This window comes from Mustela erminea, chromosome 2 (assembly GCF_009829155.1).
Source record: "Mustela erminea isolate mMusErm1 chromosome 2, mMusErm1.Pri, whole genome shotgun sequence".
Classification (NCBI taxonomy): domain Eukaryota; kingdom Metazoa; phylum Chordata; class Mammalia; order Carnivora; family Mustelidae; genus Mustela; species Mustela erminea.
The window spans coordinates 27,276,882-27,297,619 of NC_045615.1; the positions used below are offsets into that span (position 1 = coordinate 27,276,882).

The window sequence follows — 20,738 nt, forward strand, 5'->3', positions numbered from 1 at the left end:
TCTTACTGCATTCATAATTTGTTCTAAAGCAATCTTTAATAATGGTGCTAACTGGCATCCTTGTTCCTGATTTTAATACACATGATTTTATAGCTGAACACTTAGGCTGAATGAGCAAAAACACAGATGGGACCTCTGTCACAATTTGTTGATGAAGCTTGGTGTAGGGAAGATATTCAAAACATGAGCAACACTATAGTTTTGTTCTTGATTGATTAGGAAGAAGTAAGAGGTAATATAACTCAAAAATACCTGTACACAACTTGTTTTCCTAAGGAAGTTTACTGAACTAGGTACGGTTCCTGGTATCCTACTGTTCTGATAGGATTGCAAGCAGCACAAAGCACCCACTTAGCTTCAGTGATAATGATTTGAAATTGATATCAGTAAGGAAGACTCTGCCTTTCCCCAACCATTTCAGCCACCTGTGGGCAGATATAATACACAGAAACTTGAATTAAAAGGTGTTAGGATTTCTCCATGTGGGTAGAGTGAGTTAAAGATGTATCTGAGAAAGTGATTTTTTTTTAAGATTTTACTTATTTATTTGTCAGAGAAAGAGAGCAAGCACACAAGCAGGGGAATCAGCAGGGAAAGGGAGAAGCAGACTCCCCTCTGAGCAAGGAGCCCAATGCTGGGCTCAGTCCCAGTACCCTGAGATCATGACCTGAGGTGAAGGCAAATGCTTAACTGACTGAGCCACCCAGGCATCCGGAAAAAGTGATTTTTAATGATGGACTTTAGATGGATTTTAATGAGGATGATGGTGGAGAGAAAACATAGTAGGATCAGGGCATTATAAGTTCTGGTAGGGTCATATTTCTTAAAGTTGGGATAGTAGAGGGAGAGAAGTGGAAAAAAAGATGTTAGAAATTAGAAGGTGGAATATTTAGCTTTGAAAATTTTGAGGAGCTCTAGTTAGTGACAGGCTCTCTAAGATATATGATCACTGGAGTGATTGAGGTAGGGTGAAGATAAAAATCATTGGAGAGGAATTGAGAGGCCCAGAGACTGGAAGGATTATTAATGGAGATCTGGCAATCAACTAAATTAGTTAAGACAGAATTAGTGCTGGGCAGATCTCCTGACTGGGAGTTAGAAAGTAATGTCTTCAAGGAATGAATGGGAATGGCCTGTGTATCTTACATATAACTGCAATGAATTGTTCTGAGGTAAATCCATTCTCTCGCGGCATAGGTTAAAAGTATAGGAAGTTTAGGGGAACTGGGTAGCTCAGTTGGCTGAGCATCCAGCTCTTGATTTCAACTCAGGTCATGATCTCAGGATCATAAGATTGGGCTCTGTGTTCAGCAGGGAATCTGCTGGAGATTCTCTCAGTCTCCCTTTCCCTCTGCCCCTCCCTCCCTTCTAAAATAAATAAATCCTTTTTTTAAAAAAGTATGGAAGTTTCTGAGCAATTAGAAATAACTAGAAATTCCAGAAACAAAACAGTTAGTTAATGATTTAAAATATATTATGATACATGTGTGGTAGTTTCAATAAAAGGGAGAAGAAAGTAAATCATATGTTAATCATCCTAAATATCATTATGTATAGTTAAAATGAAATTTAGGGGATGCCTTGATGGCTCAGTCAGTTCAGTCTCTGCCTTCGTCTTGGGTCATGATCCCAGGGTCCTGGAATCAAGTCCTGCATTGGGTTCCTTGCTCAGTGGGGATCCTGCCTCTCCCTCTGCCTGCTGTTCCCTCTGCTTGTGCTCTCTCTCTCTGACAAAAAAATAAATAAAATATTTTTAAAAAATAATAAAATGAAGTTTAGCTGTCATATATCTTAATCATTTATCAACTTATAACAGAGCTTATTCAGTAACTGCCTGTTTTAAGAATGCAATTTCTAATTTTGCTGGAAACACCATTATAGGTAAAATTCAAGTTATTTTTGAGAATGTAGCATGATCATTCTTTTTTTTGTTGTTGTTTCAGAGACTTCTCCTGAAAGAGAGAGTTACAAACCTTTAATTACTGAAGAAGAAAAAGTAAAATATACTTCACTTGAAATGAATCCATCAGCTACTGTTAATTCTTCTGTTGAAACGAACAGTCCAGAGTTTAATGAAGCATCTTCACAGACGTCATTGAAGCCAGAAGGAAATGTGGATGGTATTTTAATAACTCAAAATGAGCTCTATTTAACTTGATAATACTTTAATTTCTTCTATATAAACAGGCCTTTATAAACAGATCATCAAAATATGTGTAAACGTTTGGGTGATTCATCTCAAATTAGGTTCATTGTTTTTCTATGTTTAAGAGCTGGTCTGGATTTTTTAATGCTGCATAATAAATCGCCCCAAAATTTAGTGTTAAAACAAACAATACTTTCATTATATCTCCTGATTTTGTGTTTTAGGAATTAAGTCAAGTCTTAACTAATGTAACTTTTATAATTCATGTGCTTTTGTCTCTGGGATCACTGGTAATATTCAGCTAGCAACCTGGTCTGATGGGTTCAAGACGATTTCACTGGTGTCTTTTCAGATGCAGGTTGAAGTATGTGTTCAACTGGTCCCCTCTCCCTATTCATGTAGTCTCTACACCTTTCCATAACTCTTTCCAGCAAGGTAGACTGACTTCTTATATGGTGGCCAGGGCTCACAGATCCTAGGCAAAAGCTACTTATACTTTTAAAGCTAGTGTCAACTTGCACAGTATCACTTCTGCCATATTTCCTTGGTCAGAGCAGTCAAAACCAGCCTAAATTCAAAGGAGGTAAAACAGATCCCACCTATCCAAGTTAAGAGTGTTAAGGAATTTGTAGCCATTGGTAATCTGCCATAGTCTGCCACTGAATAAAAAAATATTTACATTTTCTTCCATGTGTAAAATGCACTTACCCCTTCTTAAAGCCTCATCTTGAGAAAGAGAGAGAGCCATGCATGAGCGTGGGGCCAGGCAAAGGAAGAGAGAAAGAGAATCCCAAGCAGGCTTCACACACAGCACGGAGCTGGGCACATGACTTGAGTCAAAATCAAGAGTCGGGCACTTAACTGATGAGCCACCCAAGCACTGCAAAGCCTCTTCTTATTAAAAGGGCTGAATGCCTAAAGCTGTTATCCAAGTCAGGCCTATGTAGAGGTGAATTTTTGGGGGTACAGTTCTTTGAGTAAAATTACTCTTAATCACAAGACCTATAAGTGAAAAAGATAAGTCCCTTGCCTTTTATATATCTAACATACAGTAGTGAAACAGGAATAGAGACTTCTTCACAAAAACAAGGAAAATAGGGAACACATATCAATCACTGGTCCATAGAAATTCTGCAACGCCAGTGAGGTATTGCAATGTCAGCTTGCTCCCTTTGCACCAAAGATAGTGCCCTTGCGGCCTTTCTAAACTGCATCTTTCTTTCCTCTGCAATCCAAGCTGATGGGAGTTTCTGCAAGTTGAATTTTCTTAATTTTGTGGGCTTTGTATGAATGTTTTTGACATTCACTACATTTAACCACTCTTCTATTTTTCTTTATTTCTTCATTCCTTCCCTTCCTTGACTTCATCTTTGACCAGTAAAATCTGTCCTGAGTTCAGTGTTTGTTTTAAGGCCATGTTTTCCCTTAAGAAAACTGCCTGGAAGGAATTAACTTGGACTTTCTCTTCTAAATTGTCCTCATAAACTATATAGTTCTTTCTTCAATTAATCTCTCTCCAACTTTATCAAAGCCTACTAAAGAAGCTAGCTGGAACTTTTAACATTCTGCTTAGATAGCATCTTAGCTAGATCATTGAGTCTCTTAGGTATGTTTTCTATCATCATTGTTATTCCAGGCACCATATTTTCTGGCACTGTAGAACAAGAATCTCCTTTTTTCTAGGCTCCAGAACTTTTTTCACTACTAATCTCTCATCATCAGTCTCCTTGAAGCACTTTTAACTTCTTCCCACTGCTGTGTCCCAAAACCAGTGCACACGTTTTAAGCTTTTGTTATGTCAGCACCTATTTTCATATAGGAAATTCTGTTTCAATATCTATTGCTGCAAAACAAATTATTCCCAAAACTTAGTGGCTTAAAATAACTTGTTTTATCTCACATTTTAGTGGGTTAGGAATTGGGAAGGTTCTCCTCCATGAGACATCAGTACCACTCATTGATATTCACGTCAACTGGGCTTATTCTGGAAGGGGCAAGATGATGTCATTCCATGCATGGTGTCTCAATAGAGCCTCTTTAGCTGGTTCCCACTCCTTATTTAGTCTCAGGACTTGCCATGTGGTTGTTCCAGAATAAACTTCCACGGTGGTTTAGGCTTCCAGATTCCAATGTAGAAGCTGCCGATTTTCTTGAAGACTAGAGTTGGAACTGGCATAATCTTGAACTGTACTCAGTAAGACAATCACAATGCCAGCCCAAATTCGAGGAGAGGGGATGTAGAGGCCCCCTCTACATGAGAGAAATGTCAGAGACCTTGCTGTATGTGTGACCATCTTTAATACATCATGATAATTTAAATAGTCTTACTTATTAGAATTATAGTTAATAGGTACCTTACGCCTTTTCTTTAAAGAAAAATAAAGCAGAACCCTGTTAGGCTTATAGTAGAGACTATACAGCCTAGTACAAGTCAGCAAATATCTCCTAACAAAGAGCCAGATAGTAAATATTTTAGATTTTGAGAGCAATACAGTAAAAAAATCTAGTTTGTAGAGTAAGTCATATTGGTATGGCTTAAGGTGCTAATGAACAATTATTCACTAAAAAATAACTGAAAGAGGGCACCTGGGTGGCTCAGTGGGTTAATAAACCTTTGCCATCGGCTCAGGTCATGATCTCAGGGTTCTGGGATCAAGCCCTGCTTCAGGATCTCTGCTCAGCAGGGAGCCTGCTTCCACCTCTCTCTCTGTCTGCCTCTCTGCCTACTTGTGATCTCTCTCTCTCTGTCAAATAAATAAATAAAGTCTTTAAAAAATAATAACTAAAATATTTTTTTTCTTCCAAGTGCTTTCTTTATACAGGTGAATAAAAGAAATTATTTAAGTAACATAAAAACTTTAAGGACTGGTATAATATCAATTCTCTTTCTAAATAGGACAAGCTAATTTGAAATTTTAAAAATAGAGAATGAAAGATTGTATGGATTCCAGGAAAAAAGAGGGAGTGATGGTGGCTTAAACAAGAACATTGTGGGGCACCTAGATGGTGCAGTGGGGTAGGTGTCTGACTCTTGGTTGTGGCTCAGATCATGATCTGGGGGACTTAAGATCAGGCCTTGCTCAGTGGGGAGTCTGCTTAAGACTCTCCTTCTGCTCCTGCCCGCCCATGCTTAACACATGCACGCATGTTCTTTCAATTACATAAGTAAATAAATGTTTAAAAAAACAAAGCACCGATAATCTGAATTGAAGAGGTAGAAGTCAGCAAATGAAGACAGAACCTTTCTCATTAGTATTTACTTTCAGAAAATAACCAAAGAATTAATAAGATTAAAGATCTACAGGTAAAATATTTAATTTTTTGTAATAAATAGTACATTAGCCTAAAACTAGGTAATGATAATTTATAGAATATTTATTCAGATATCTATGGATGGATTTTGCTGACATGTTTATTGTTATGTTCTTGATTTTCAGAAGCTGATGGCTTAGAAACAGAAGTTCTACAAGAGCCAGGTGGAGCAAATAAAGATGGTAGCTTGCCATGCACGATTATTGATGTGTGGATTAGTGAGATAAAAGAAACGAAGGAAACTGAGTATGTTACCTCTTTTTCCTTTCATTTCAAAACCTGGCTCCCTTTTTGTAATTCTTTTTTAAAAAATACTGTAATAACCTAATACTGTACTATATCCTATTATTGTAATGCCTTATAAAATAATTTAATTTTTGGAAAGATATTACATTCATGTGGTTCAGAAATCAAGTATGTAAAGATACAGAGTAAAACATGTCTTTCCCAACTCTGTCCTCATTCAGCAGATTCCCATTTTCTTCTCCTTCCAGATATTTTTAATGTACACAAAGCAAAAATGTCTCCTTCCCTTTTAAATGAAGTTATTAGTATAACACATATGGTATTTTCACCTTTTTATTTTTAGTCAGTAACCCAGGAATTTTTTGTATTTTTTTTCTTATTTTATGGCTACTTAGTATTCTACTGTATGGATACACCACAACTCAGCAAGTCTTTTACATTAATTGATATCTTACATTAATTGATATTTCAAAGGATGTTTCAATGAATAACAACCTTTTACATAAGATTATTTTGCATGTATATACATATTTCTGTAGGATAAATGCATAGAAGTTAACTTCCTTTGTCAATTGCATTCTTATAAATTGCATTTGTAATTCAGTTACTGTTCTTTACAGGGTTTGTACTAATTTAAATTCTCAGAAAGAATGTATGAAATATCTAATTTCCCCCAGCCCTGCCGAACTTATGTCAAAGTTTTTTATTTTTGCCACTCTGATTAGTTAAAAAATAGTATCTTGGTTTGGGTTCTTACTTTATCCATCTCTTATTATTGGTAAAGTGAGCACATTTTTTTCAAAATGTTTAAGTTTCATGTGTATTTCTTATGTGAGTTCTTTGTATGTACATATTTGATCCATTTTAAAAATTAGTAAGAACTTTTTAAATATTAGAGATACTTGACATGCAGAAGTTTTTTTTTAATTGTCATGTTTACCTGGATTTTAATAATCATTCAGAGATACTTGGTTTTTCTAAGATTCTCAAAGAATTTTTCAATCTTTTTTCTAGTACTTTCAATGTGGGTACTTTTTACATTTGAATCTTTAATCTATTTGGAATTTATTCTGGGGTAGGGGTTTAGTTTTTCTTCAGATGGCTATCCTGTTTCCTAGTTGTGTTTATTAAAAAGTTCATCTTTCCTGCATACATTAAAAAATGCCACTTTTAATACATACTGAATTTTCTTAATTTTGTTCTTTTTCAGTTTTCTTGGCTACTTTTGCTTGTGTAATATTTCCTTTGAATTTAGAATTTACTAAATTTTGCCTACCTTCCCCAGGAAAAAAATCAATTGGTATTTTATTGAGATATTAAATTCATAGATTAACATAGGGAAAATCAACATGATGTTTTCTTCCTATCCATGAAGAACCTGATAGGCCTTTCTTTTGAGTAAGTTTTGAGTATTTTTATAGTTTCCTTCATCTAGGCTTTACACTTTTATTGGTAAGCCCTATTCATAGAAATATTCTTTTGTTTGGTGTTATAAATGGTCCCTCTTCCATGAGATCTTATAACTAGAAGGTTGTGTGTATGAAAGTTTAGATTTCTTTATATAGATTTTGTACTGCACTATCTTATTGATACCTACTATTGTTCAGGATAGATTTTCAGTTGAATCCTTTGCTTTTTTCAGATATACAGTTAAATCATATGAAAACAGTGATGATTTTATGTCTTTCCAATTTTTTTAACACTGATTTTTTTCTCTGTAATTGCCTTCATTAGTATCTTTTATACAATGTCAAATATTGGAAATAGGGAGTACCTCTGTGTTGTTCTTGACTTTAGTGAAGATGCTTCTCTTATTAACCATCATTAGGCATGACTATACCTTTTAACTAAGATAGTTTCTATTGATACTTTGATTTTTTTTTAAAGTTAGGAATGAATTTTGCCAAATAGTTTTTATTCTCTATGGAACTGCTTATATATATGTTTTCCTTTCTTTATTAGTATAGCTAACTTTTGAATGACACAGTTTTGAGCTGCATGGCAGCTCGTTCTACACATGGATTTTTTTTTTCAATAAATATATTGGAAAATTTTTTGGAGGTTTGTGGCAATTTGGAAAAAAAAAAACTGGCAGGGGAACTGTGTAGCTTGGAATACTGACAAAAATAAAAGTTAGGGATTTTAAGACTACAGTAGACGGGGGCACCTGGGTGGCTTAGTGGGTTAAAGCTGCTGCCTTTGGCTCAGGTCATGATCTCAGGGTCCTGGGATCGGGCCCCGTGTCAGGCTCTCTCTCTCTCTGTGCCAAATAAATGAATAAAATCTCTAAAAAAAAAAAGAATACAGCATATAATACATATAACATGCAAAATATATGTTTATCAACTATGTTATCATGAAGGCTGTGGTCAACAGTAGTCTATTAGTAGTTAAGTTTGGGGGAGTCAAAATTTACACACACATTTTTGACTGCATAGGGGATTCAGCCAGCACCCCATCCCTCCACACTGTTCAAGGGTCAACTGTATAATTAATTACATTAATGGATTACTTAACATAAACCATTCTGCATACCTTAAGTAGTTTCTTTTTATTCATGACATTTTATTTTAAGGTAATTACATATTTTAGAATTTTTATATTAATACTTGCAAGAGTCATTTGCAGTTCCTTTTGGTTGTGGGAAATTATTGTTGGATTTTGTCATCATTATGGTTCCTTTATAAAAAATAATTGGAAGTTTCTTCCATTGCGATTGTCTGTAACAGGGACCATCAATCTTTTTCTGTAAGAGCCAAGTAGTAAAAATTTCAGTGTCGGGTAGACTATTTGGTTTGTGATACAGCTACTCAACTGTGCCTGAGTAGTGCAGAAGCAGCCATTGGTGTTATATAGACAAATAAGTGTGACTGTTTTGATACAACTTTATCTATAAAAATAGGAAGAGGGCTGGACTTGGACATGAGCACACACACAAAAATGCCAAAAATGCTTGTTATAAAAAATGCTTACAGCAAATAATTTGAAATAGTCTAAATAATCACTAATAAGGAAATAGCTAAAAATATTGTGTTTCTCTATACTACATAGCATATCTAGCACTTAAACACAATTTGAAAATAAAAGTTCCATTTCTAAAGCCATTCAACAAAACAATATCTGATTTATTAAAGACGTAAAGGTCAACAAATAGAAAGGATGCACCCTAGTAATTAATATCCACAATTCATAAAGAACTTGGCAAATTAAGAAATAAAAGATCAAAGCCCAAGAGAAAAATGGGGAAAAATATGAATATAGCTGTTTACAAGGGAGGAAAACACATATATGGCTAGTAAATACAATACAGTGAGAAAAAAGACATCAAATTCCTAAGTTCTTTGACTAACTTTACTCAGGGGAGAACTATGAATGCATGAATGTCAGATACTTGTTCTTCCTCAAAGAAGAGGAGTAAATAAGAGGTGGGCCAAGAGTCCAGATGTTTTGCTAGTGAAAGTTTCTTCACAAAAATAACAAGAAGCCAGGAGGAAGGCAAATAATAACATCAAATACTGGTGTGAGGTTGGGCCCTAGGGCCCGTTGATACATTGCAAGCACACATAAGAATTGGGAGAGCCAGTTTTGAAATCCATTTGCCGATTTTGTTACTTTAAAATATGCATATCTAGGGCTCCTGGGTGCTCAGAAGGTTAAGTGGTTAAGTGTCTGCCTTTGGCTCAGGTCATGATCCCCCGGTCCTCCTGGGGATGAGCTCCACATGGGGCTCCCTGCTGAGGAGCTTCTCCCTTCCTGATTCTCCCTCTCACACTCCTCCTGCGTGTGGTCCCTCTTGCTCTGTCAAATAAAGAAATAAAATCTTTTTAAAAATAATAATAATGTATATATCCTGTAATAATACATCTTTTATTTTTTGGTATCTACTCTAAGATTACTTACAATGAGCACAAAGAGGCATATGCAAGAATGTTTATTGTAGGAGAATCATAACAAATAATTTGAAAGAGTGTAATCATTAATAAGGAAGCTGCTAAAAATAAAGAAGTTTCTGTATACTGCACTGTGGATAGTAGATAGCACTTTAAAGAATAAAATGTAGCTTCATGTATCAGTATGGAAATACGCCCCAATTATCAAATGATTAATACAATAGTACTGAATAAAAAGGCATTTCTATATATTAAAATAACACAATTTCTCTAAAATTCAAGGAAAAATATGGGAAGATATATACCAAGCTGATGGCAGGATGGGCAACTAAGAATTGATGGGCATTCAGCATATGACAGTGGGTCATTTCCAGGATTGTTTCTACCTTTTGGCTGTTGAAAATGTTTGTATGAATATTTGTGTACAAGCTTTTATTTGCAGACCCATATTCTTTTGAGTGTATAGCTGGGAGTAGAATTGCTGCAGCATCTGGTAATTCTGTGCTCAACTTTCTGAGGAAGCAAGGAACATTACATTTTCAGTGAAGAAAAGTGTTACTTGTATGATTAGAAATAAAAACTTTGAAAATCAAAAATAGAAAAATTTTCAAAATTTAAACCTGAAAAAGTAAAAAATTATTTAAATTTGAGAAGCATTAAAAAGAATTAAGAAAACAAAAAACTGCTTATAAGCCAAACTTGCAGAGATAAGTTACTGGTACTGTTGTTTTTTGTTTTTTTGTTGTTGTTTTTATTGCAATATAGTTGACACAAAATGTTACACTAGTTTCTGACAGCTCTGTACTTTATACTGTGTTATCACCAGTGTAGCTATCATTTATCACCATACAACACTGTTACAATACCCTTGACTATATTCCCTATGTCTGTGTTCCCTTTATCCTCATGACTTACTCATTCCATAACTGAAACCACGGACCTCTTACTAACTAACCCCTACCCCTATGCCCATCTTCTCACTCCCCCTTCCTTCTGGTAACTACCAGTTATTTCTCTGTATTAATGTCTCTGTTTCTGCTTTTGTTTGCTTCATTTGTTTGTTCATTTGGTTTTTAGATCCCACGTATAATATGTGAAATCACATGGTTCTTTTATTTCTCTCTTTGACTTATTTCACTGAGCATGATACCCTCTGTGTCCACCTGTGTTGTTGCAGATGGCCAGATCTCATTCCTTGTTATGGCTATATAATATTCCGTGTGTGTGTGTGTGTGTGTGTGTGTGTGTATTCATCTGTCAGTGGACACTTGGGTTGCTTTCAAATCTTGGCTATTGTTAATAATGCTGTAATATAGGGATACAGAGATCTTTTCAAATTAATGTTTCTGTTTTCTCTGGATAAATACCCAGTAATGGAATTACTGGATTGTATGGTATTTCTATTTTTAATTTCTAGAGGAAACTGTACTGTTTTTTGTAGTAGCCACACCATTTACATCCTCACCAGCAATGCATAAGGATTCTTTTTTTTTCTCTCTCTTTTTAAGATTTGTTTATTTATTTGTCTGGGAAAGAGAGAGAGCACAAGCAGGGAGAGTATCAGGGAGAAGGAGAAGCAGACTCCCTGCTGAGCAAGGAGCCCAATGTTGGGCTCCATTCCAGGACCCTGGTATCATGACCTGAGTGAAAGGCAGACAGACGCTCAGCCAACTGAACCACCCAGGCCTCCCAAGGATTCCCTTTTTTTCACAGTCTCATCAACACTTACCTCTTGTCTTTTTAGTGATAGCATTCTAACAGATATGAGATGATATCTTACTTGGTTTTGATGTGCATTTCAAATCAAATGCAAATGATTTGATTAGTGATGGTGAGCATCTTTTTCTGTGTTTGTTTGAAACCTTTGGACTGTATTCTTCCAGTCTTTAAATTTTTGTTAAAAAATATATATATAATACATGAATTTAATTCCAGCTTTATTGAGATAAAAACTGTCAGTTCTTCTTTACCTTTTTTCCTCAATTAATTCACTTTCTTTTAGTGTTAAAACTTTTTGGTGCATATCATTCTATATTTTATACTGTGCTACATACCATTTTTTTTTATTTTATTTTATTTATTTATTTGACAGAGAGAAATCACAAGTAGATGGAGAGGCAGACAGAGAGAGAGAGAGAGAAGCAGGCTCCCTGCTGAGCAGAGACATACCATTTTTTTAAAAAGATTTTATTTATTTATTTGACAGACAGAGATCACAAGTAGGCAGAGAGGCAGGCAGAGAGAGAGAGGACAAAGCAGGCTCCCTGCTGAGCAGAGAGCGCGATGCGGGGCTTGATCCCAGGGCCCTGGGATCATGACCCAAGCCAAAGGCAGAGGCTTTAACCCACTGAGCCACCCAGGCGCCCCTACATACCATTTTTTGAAACCTAACATTATTTAATGCAAATCGATCTGTAGATTACTTTGCTTACTTAATAAAATATTTTATTTTTAAATTTATCAATTTATTTTATTAATTTATTTTATTTATTTTACTTATAAAATGTATTATTTATATTATAAATAAGTTGTAATATATATTAAATAAATATATAAATATTTATGTTTCTACTTTGTTTACTTAAGTATATTATTTTACTTATATAATATATATTAGATATATTTATTTACATTTAATTTATTTATAGACTGTCATTCCACAGTATTTCACATAGATTTCTGTTTCATTTTTTTAACAGCTGCATAATATTTTATAGTATTAGTATGCTACAGTTTTATATTTTCTGCTGTTAAGGGGCATTTTGATTGCTTAAAGTAGTGGTTCTCAAATATTAGCAAAGATTAGAATTACTTTGATATTTATTAAAATAAATTACTGGACTTTATCCCCCAAAGCTTCCGATTGATAGGTCTGGGGTAGGCCCTGAGCAATTTGCATTTTGAACAAGTTTCTGTGTGTTCCTAATGTCTAGGGAACACATTTTGGGAACCATAGTTATAAGAAGCGGTGAGTCTGGTTTTTGTGACTGATTAGTGATTATGATTGAAGGTTTTAACAGGGTAAAAAATACAATGTACTTATGAGAGAGAAAAATATATATATATCCACATACATAAATGAGGAAAATATTTGGAAGAGGGACCACAGCATGCTAGTGAACTTGTACTCCTTTTTTTTTGTTTTGTTTTGTTTTAATTTGGGAGTGCTTTTATTTCTAGTAAATTGCATTTCTACTGATGTATCCTTCTGTGCAGGATGGAAGATAGGATCACTGCTCAGCAAAATGAAGTTTCTGAAGATGAAATCCCAAGGAATGTGGACCACCTTAGTGAAGTCGATATAAGTAAGCCTCATGTTAAATACTGTGCTTTTCTCAGTATCACATAGAGCTTAAGTACTGTATAGACTTATCACAAAATCTTTCCTTTATATCACAGGACCTGAAATAAGTGATTCTCAGCACCCTAAATGTGATATAGATAAACCTGTGCAACCAGAGCCATTTTTCCATAGAGTGGTTCTTTCAAAACACTTGAACGTAGTCTCTCAAATTCAGTCAGTTCTGTGTTCACCAGAAGAATCCTTTCCACTTCGATCTCGCTCTGATTCACCACCAAAAAATAAAAACCAGAGTTCCTTGCTGATCGGACTTTCAACTGGTCTATTTGATGCAAACAACCCAAAGGCAAGTATACACCTCCAATGGAAAATATCTGTTTTAGTAACATTTCTTATTTATTGTTTTTCTTTAATAAGCCATAATACTGAGTTTTAAACTCTTACACACACACATAAACAAAAAGAACAAAAAACTTCATCTTCTTCTCTGGGATTCTGAAAAGAAGTTGCCATTGAGAGTAAAATTGAGTACACTGAGAGTACCATTAGGATAAAAACTATTTCATTGGCTCCTTGTTCAGGATTCTTTTTATAGGGTCTACTTTTATTTAAGTAAAATCCCTCTTACACCATTTCCCTTCCTCACTACTCAATCCAACTTCCGTTTTTCATGTAAGACCAAACTTAAGCAATATATGTTAAGGAGACAGAAATGTGTTTGCCTAATTTGATATAGAAAGGGTAATAGATATTCATATGCACTTTCTGGCAAAAAATTTTCAAACGTCTTTTTTCACTTGGTATTTTTGAAAATATGTAACCAATTTTTTATTAAGAAATTACAGTATTATCTCTATAGAAAATTTAAAAATATAAAGAAATCACTTATTTTGTTAGATTTTATATATGTAAGTATTACATATATAAAACTTTTTGTTAAAATAGAATATTATGCATATTTTTATAACCTGCTTTTCTGTTAATATGTACTATAAAATTGTTACAAATGTTAATATTATAAATTATTACAAAAATAGCATTTTGTCATATCATCAAATAATCTCATATTATCTAGAATCACAAATTCCATTAAGCTGCTATGCTATATATAATTTTTTTAACTAATCTGTTTTTATTGTTGGGCCTTTAGCTTTCAGTTTTTGTTATAGTAACCACCTACACCTGTATCTTTGACAATAGCCACAATTATTTTCATAAAATAAATTTCTGTAAGTGGAGTTCAAAATTTATATTGGAATTCAGTAAAGTGTCATGATATAAAATCAACGCACAGAAATCAGTTGCATTTCTCTACACCAACAGCAAGACAGAAGAAAGAGAAATTAAGGAGTCAATCCCATTTACAATTACACCCAAAACCATAAGATACCTAGGAATAAACCTAACCAAAGAGGCACAGAATCTATACTCAGAAAACTATAAAGTACTCATGAAAGAAATTGAGGAAGACACAGAGAAATGGAAAAATGTTCCATGCTCCTGGATTGGAAGAATAAATATTGTGAAAATGTCTATGCTACCTAAAGCAATCTACACATTTAATGCAATTCCTATCAAAGTACCATCCATCTTTTTCAAAGAAATGGAACAAATAATTCTAAAATTTATATGGAACCAGAAAAGACCTCGAATAGCCAAAGGGATATTGAAAAAGAAAGCCAACGTTGGTGGCATCACAATTCCGGACTTCAAGCTCTATTACAAAGCTGTCATCATCAAGACAGCATGGTACGGGCACAAAAACAGACACATAGATCAATGGAACAGAATAGAGAGCCCAGAAATAGACCCTCAACTCTACTCTGCTTAATCTTCGACAAAGCAGGAAAGAATGTCCAATGGAAAAAAGACAGCCTCTTCAATAAATGGTGCTGGGAAAATTGGACAGCCACATGCAGAAAAATGAAATTGGACCATTTCCTTACACCACACACAAAAATAGACTCAAAATGGATGAAGGACCTCAATGTGCGAAAGGAATCCATCAAAATCCTTGAGGAGAGCACAGGCAGCAACCTCTTCGACCTCAGCTGCAGCAACATCTTCCTAGGAACAACGCCAAAGGCAAGGGAAGCAAGGGCAAAAATGAACTATTGGGATTTCATCAAGATCAAAAGCTTTTGCACAGCAAAGGAAACAGTTAACAAAATCAAAAGACAACCGACAGAATGGGAGAAGATATTTGCAAACGACATATCAGATAAAGGACTAGTGTCCAGAATCTATAAAGAACTTAGCAAACTCAACACCCAAAGAACAAATAATCCAATCAAGAAATGGGCAGAGGACATGAACAGACATTTCTGCAAAGAAGACATCCAGATGGCCAACAGACACATGAAAAGTGCTCCATATCACTCGGCATCAGGGAAATACAAATCAAAACCACAATGAGATATCACCTCACACCAGTCAGAATGGCTAAAATAAGTCAGGAAATGACAGATGCTGGAGAGGATGCGGAGAAAGGGGAACCCTCCTACACTGTTGGTGGGAATGCAAGCTGGTGCAACCACTCTGGAAAACAGCATGGAGGTTCCTCAAAATGTTGAAAATAGAACTGCCCTATGACCTAGCAATTGCGCTATTGGGTATTTACCCTAAAGATACAAACGTAGTGATCCAAAGGGGCACATGCACCCGAATGTTTATAGCAGCAATGTCCACAATAGCCAAACTATGGAAAGAACCTAAATGTCCATCAACAGATGAATGGATCAAGAAGATGTGGTATATATACACAATGGAATACTATGCAGCCATCAAAAGAAATGAAATCTTGCTGGGGCGCCTGGGTGGCTCAGTGGGTTAAGCCGCTGCCTTCGGCTCAGGTCATGATCTGAGGGTCCTGGGATCGAGTCCCGCATCGGGCTCTTTGCTCAGCAGGGAGCCTGCTTCCCTCTCTCTCTCTGCCTGCCTCTCTGACTACTTGTGATTTCTCTCTGTCAAATAAATAAATAAAATCTTTAAAAAAAAAAAAAAGAAATGAAATCTTGCCATTTGCGACAACATGGATGGAACTAGAGTGTATCATGCTTAGTGAAATAAGTCAAGCTGAGAAAGACAACTATCATATGATCTCCCTGATATGAGGAAGTGGTGATGCAACATGGGGGCTTAAGTGGGTAGGAGAAGAATCAAAGAAACAAGATGGGATTGGGAGGGAGACAAACCATAAGTGACTCTTAATCTCACAAAACAAACTGAGGGTTGCTGAGGGGAGGGGGTTTGGGAGAAGGGGGTGGGATTATGGACATTGGGGAGGGTATGTGCTTTGGTGAGTGCTGTGAAGTGTGTAAACCTGGTGATTCACAGACCTGTACCCCTGGGGATAAAAATATATGTTTATAAAAAATAAAAAATTAAAAAAAAAAGTTATATTGGATATTGCCTGATTTGCCTTTAAGAAATAGCTTATAATGCCTCAGTAGTATGTAAGAGTCTGTATTCTAAAAAGCACCAACTGTTATCATTCACTTAAAAATTTTATATTTAGTGAGTAATTATATTTTTTTAAAAAATTTGTGTTTCTATGTTTACCAGTGAGGTTGAACATTTTTCATGTATGTAAGCCTAAATGGGAATGAATTACCTGAATTCTTTTATCCTTTTTAAATATGTCATTTTGATTTTCAATTTAATTTTCAAATTGGATCTGTTTTATTTTTTGGAGTGTTTTCTTATGCTTATTTTAAATGTAGAGATTGCTAAATTCTCCCACTTGTCTAATAGCAGTCAAGTTTTCAAAGATAATGAACTGTGAAAACAAATTTATGATCTTCAGAATTTGAGAATATGTGACCATCATGTAAAATATCCTGTAAATGTCAAGGATTAAGTCAAATTGGTTGATAGTGCTATTCAAGTCTTCTTTATCTTTACTATTTTTTTATCTATCTAGTTATATTATTTTTTGAGAAAAAACTACTTATCTATCTTTTCATTTGTGTCAAATTTTGTTCCATGTATTTTGAAACTTGTTACTGAGTGAATAAAAATTTAGTATTACTATACCTTTTGGATGAATTGATAGGTTTATTATTATGAAAGGTCACTTTTTGTTTGATAGTGTTGTTCATCTTCTGTGTCTTACTAATTATCTTTCTGCTTATCAGTTACTGGAAAAGGAGTATTGAAATTTCTAGTCAATTGAATGCAAATTAATAATCTTTATATCTTCTTGATAATTGCTTTCTTTATCATTATGAAATGACTCTCCTTATTCTTGGTCATATTACCTGTTCTAAAATCTATTTTTTCTGGTTGTAATATAGCCGTTCTAGCTTTCTGATGATTATTATTTGTTAAGGATACATACACATTATTTTACATTATTTTACACACACACACACAAACATTAACTTGTAATCGCACTGACTTTCATGTAAAGTAGATTTTTTTTTTTGTAGCTGTCACATTGTCAGGTCTTGCTTTTTAGTCAGTCTGACAACCTCTTTTATTTAAAGTGATTAGGCCATTTACTTTTTTTTTTTTTAGGCCATTTACTTTTCATGTAATTTTCGATATATTATTGGTATGATTAAATTTAAACCTACCATTTTGTTATTTGTTTTCTATTTGTCTCATCACTTTTTCTGTTCTTATTTTACTTTTGTTCTCCCTTCTTTTGGATTGAGTATTTTTAACATTTTGTTTTATCTCTATTATTTGCCAGTATAGATCTTTTCAAAAACTTAGTTATAAATTTCAGCTCTCAAGATGCAATTTTAGCTTTTTACAGTCTTCAAATAATATCATATCACTTCACATATGACATAAGAACCTTTTCACAGTTTATTTCCACCATCTTGTCTATAGTTTTGGCATTGTTCTCTTATATTTTATATCTACATGTTACACACACCACAATAAATTGTTATTGTTTTTGCTTTAAACATTATCAGGAATAACAGAAATAGCCTTTGTCTACCAACCTGTGGTTCTCTTCATTTTTGAGAAAAAGTAGAACTTAACCCAAAACAAAAACACCTAAAATACTTATCGAAGAAGACTGCACATGGAACATTTTTAATATAGGACAGATAGCTGTTGGACTGATGGGTGCATATACCCATTTCCATGCCTAGAGGAAATTTGCCAAATTACATACCTCTTGAAATTTCTTTCTACTGTGTTATTTTACTTTAGGTTAGGAAAGCTATTATAATTAGTGAAATGAATAAACTAAAATTGAGATTTCTTTTTAGCCAGGATGAAAATTTATCTCAGCCTAACAAAGGTTGCATCTTTATATAGAGTCCCCTTGAATTTAAGTGTGTAATGCATATATGCTCTATATTTTTATTGATTAGCATTTATCTGGAGAAACTGTTACCATATGCGTATTTTGCACACTGTTGGTTTATAATATGCATGATTCAAATGATAAACAAGTCAAGCATAAATTCTGCTGACAGTGGGAGATTCAGTAAAAGATATACTTTCAGTACCATCATTAAGTGTTTTAACAAGCAACCTATCTACCCATCTTGTAGTTCATAACCATCTTTTTCTTGTGCTGTAATATGTAAATTATGTTCAAATATTGGAAATCTATCCTCTTTTATTTTCAGAAACAGATTGTACCAATTAATTTTGCAAAGTATATAAATTTTCATTAATATGCTAAATATTATGTTTTCTTCACAGTCTCCAATCTGGTGTAGGATTCTTACCAGGGCCTTAGGAGTTACATTTCAAATCTCAACAGGTTCCTTTAGGTTTATTAACCAAATTCTGAGACTTATGTATATAGACATTTGTTTGATCATCCTGCCTATCTATCACATTCTAATTGCTGATAGGTTGGTGGACAGGGGCACTTTCTTCTATCCCTGGTCTTTCCCAAACAAATTCAAATTTTAGACACCTCAACTGTACATTGTTTTTTTTCTCAAGTCAGTTCCTTTTTACCTGCTGCTATAAATGATTCTCCATACAAACATCAAAGTACCTGTCTTTCCACCCTTACCTTCTTTTGGGAAAGGCTGAAATTACAGTCCATTGTTTACGGAAGTGATGTTAGACTTTTTTTTTTTTTCACTAATATGAAGTTTTTTTATTTAACTGTTGTTGGCTACCCAGCAGCTCCTAGGATGAATGATACAAAGGGCCACCAATTATATGTGGTAGTGCTTTGCCAAGCTTCAGACAAACTCAGTTCAGGATTTGGGAAAAATATATGGGGAAAATTGGCCATAGGAAAGTGTGAGAGAAAAAGATATAAGGAAAGAGGGACAGTATGGGTCTTGAGTGAGAAGGAGCAAATTGGCAGTTTCTGGCACTGCCAATTTCTGACAGATTTCTAATTCCATTCCCTGGGTATACTCTGACTAAACACCTCTCCTTGCCTTTAAATGGTGACTAAAGTGAATCCCTATACCTTGAATTTTGAAACCTAAGCATAACTCACTGGTTTAGTTTTCCTCACTGAAAAATTATAGAGCTAAAATTCAAGAAAATTAGGTTCTAATCTTAGATGAGTCACTTCTGGAACTTTTAACTCTAAATATCTGATATAAGATAAAAAATTAGTATTAGCTCTAACTTTCTAATTTTTTAATTTCATTTTTATTTCCTAATAATCTTACTCCTACTAAGAAGTCTGTTGACTTTTTTAGATGTTGAGGACATGTTCACTTCCAGATCTCTCAAAATTGTTCAGAACATTGATGGATGTTCCCACTGTAGGAGATGTATGTCAAGACAATCTTGAAATAGATGAAATTGAAGATGAGCATATTAAAGAAGGACCTTCTGATTCTGAAGACATGTGAGCATGATGTCATTAATAAATACTAGCACTAACATAATTTCTGAGTTTATATGAACTTTGGAGATGTAACTCACCTAAACAATTTAAAAAATTATCTGTAGCTGTTAATTCACCACTCCTTTATCTTTTTACGACATATTTAAAGTACAGTCATACAAGTTTTGATATGTATATTAGCCTCTAAGTAATATAATGACTGACCCTCACTTGGGGAATATGAGTGTGCTTTCTGTCATATTCAGCACTGAGCATCTAGCACATTGACTTGTCCATGGTACATGTTTAATAAATATTGTTTAAATGAAGGAATATTAGCAGAATAATGACTGTTTAACAGTTTAACACCACATGATACAGGAATTGCAATGGAAAATTGTGAGATATGAACTATTCTACAGTTCCCCAGGGAAAAGACCAGAAAGCCTCTACATCTCTCTCCTGCTATATATGATTTCGAAACCATGACAGTGGGAACTTAGCAGGTAGACTAGTTGTTTTGTTTGCATGTGTGTGGGCACATGTGTGTTCTGCATGTAATTTAATTGCTTTCACAAAATTCCTTTCTTCATGATTCATGGGGAATTTAGAATCTACGAGGCAAATTTAACCAACCCTTCTGAGAACTATAGGAAGTGATAGCCCCTTGGACAGGACAAGTAAGCCCTCTCACCCCCTCAGACAAATGTTACCCAATATGGGGGGAAAATAAAGTGTTCGAGAAGGTATAGTGTATCCAGATCACCAGGAAAATATGGCATAAAATATTGGGATTTTTATGATTTATTTTCTGATATTTTTGAGCTTAAGTTTCTATATTTTACATCTTTTAATAGAAAAAAACTGTCAGTCTCTTGATTTCCCGTCCCCCTGCAATAGTTGAGCCAGAGCCACTGTATCTGGCACTATTTTCTGGTATTAGTTTGTTTGTTTTTCTTAAGTCTTGCCTCTTGTTTCTTAAATTTTTAACCAAACTGTTTCTATTAAAGGTTTTTTCACCCTTTTTTTCATGTCTCACACTGTTCTTTATATTTTTGCTAGTGTCCTCAG

At 34.4% G+C, this 20,738-nt stretch overlaps 1 protein-coding gene across 6 annotated transcripts in view; it reads left to right on the plus strand.

Annotated features, from left to right (window-relative positions):
- NEK1 (NIMA related kinase 1) overlaps positions 1–20,738 on the plus strand; it is a 216,186-nt gene that overhangs the window by 171,593 nt on the left and 23,855 nt on the right. For all 6 annotated transcript variants that reach the window (XM_032332563.1, XM_032332561.1, XM_032332564.1 and 3 more), the window contains 5 exons: positions 1,944–2,120; positions 5,584–5,704; positions 12,811–12,899; positions 12,994–13,241; positions 19,537–19,688. In XM_032332563.1, coding sequence (XP_032188454.1) covers positions 1,944–2,120; positions 5,584–5,704; positions 12,811–12,899; positions 12,994–13,241; positions 19,537–19,688 — 787 coding nt within the window. The remainder of the gene's footprint in view (positions 1–1,943; positions 2,121–5,583; positions 5,705–12,810; positions 12,900–12,993; positions 13,242–19,536; positions 19,689–20,738) is intronic.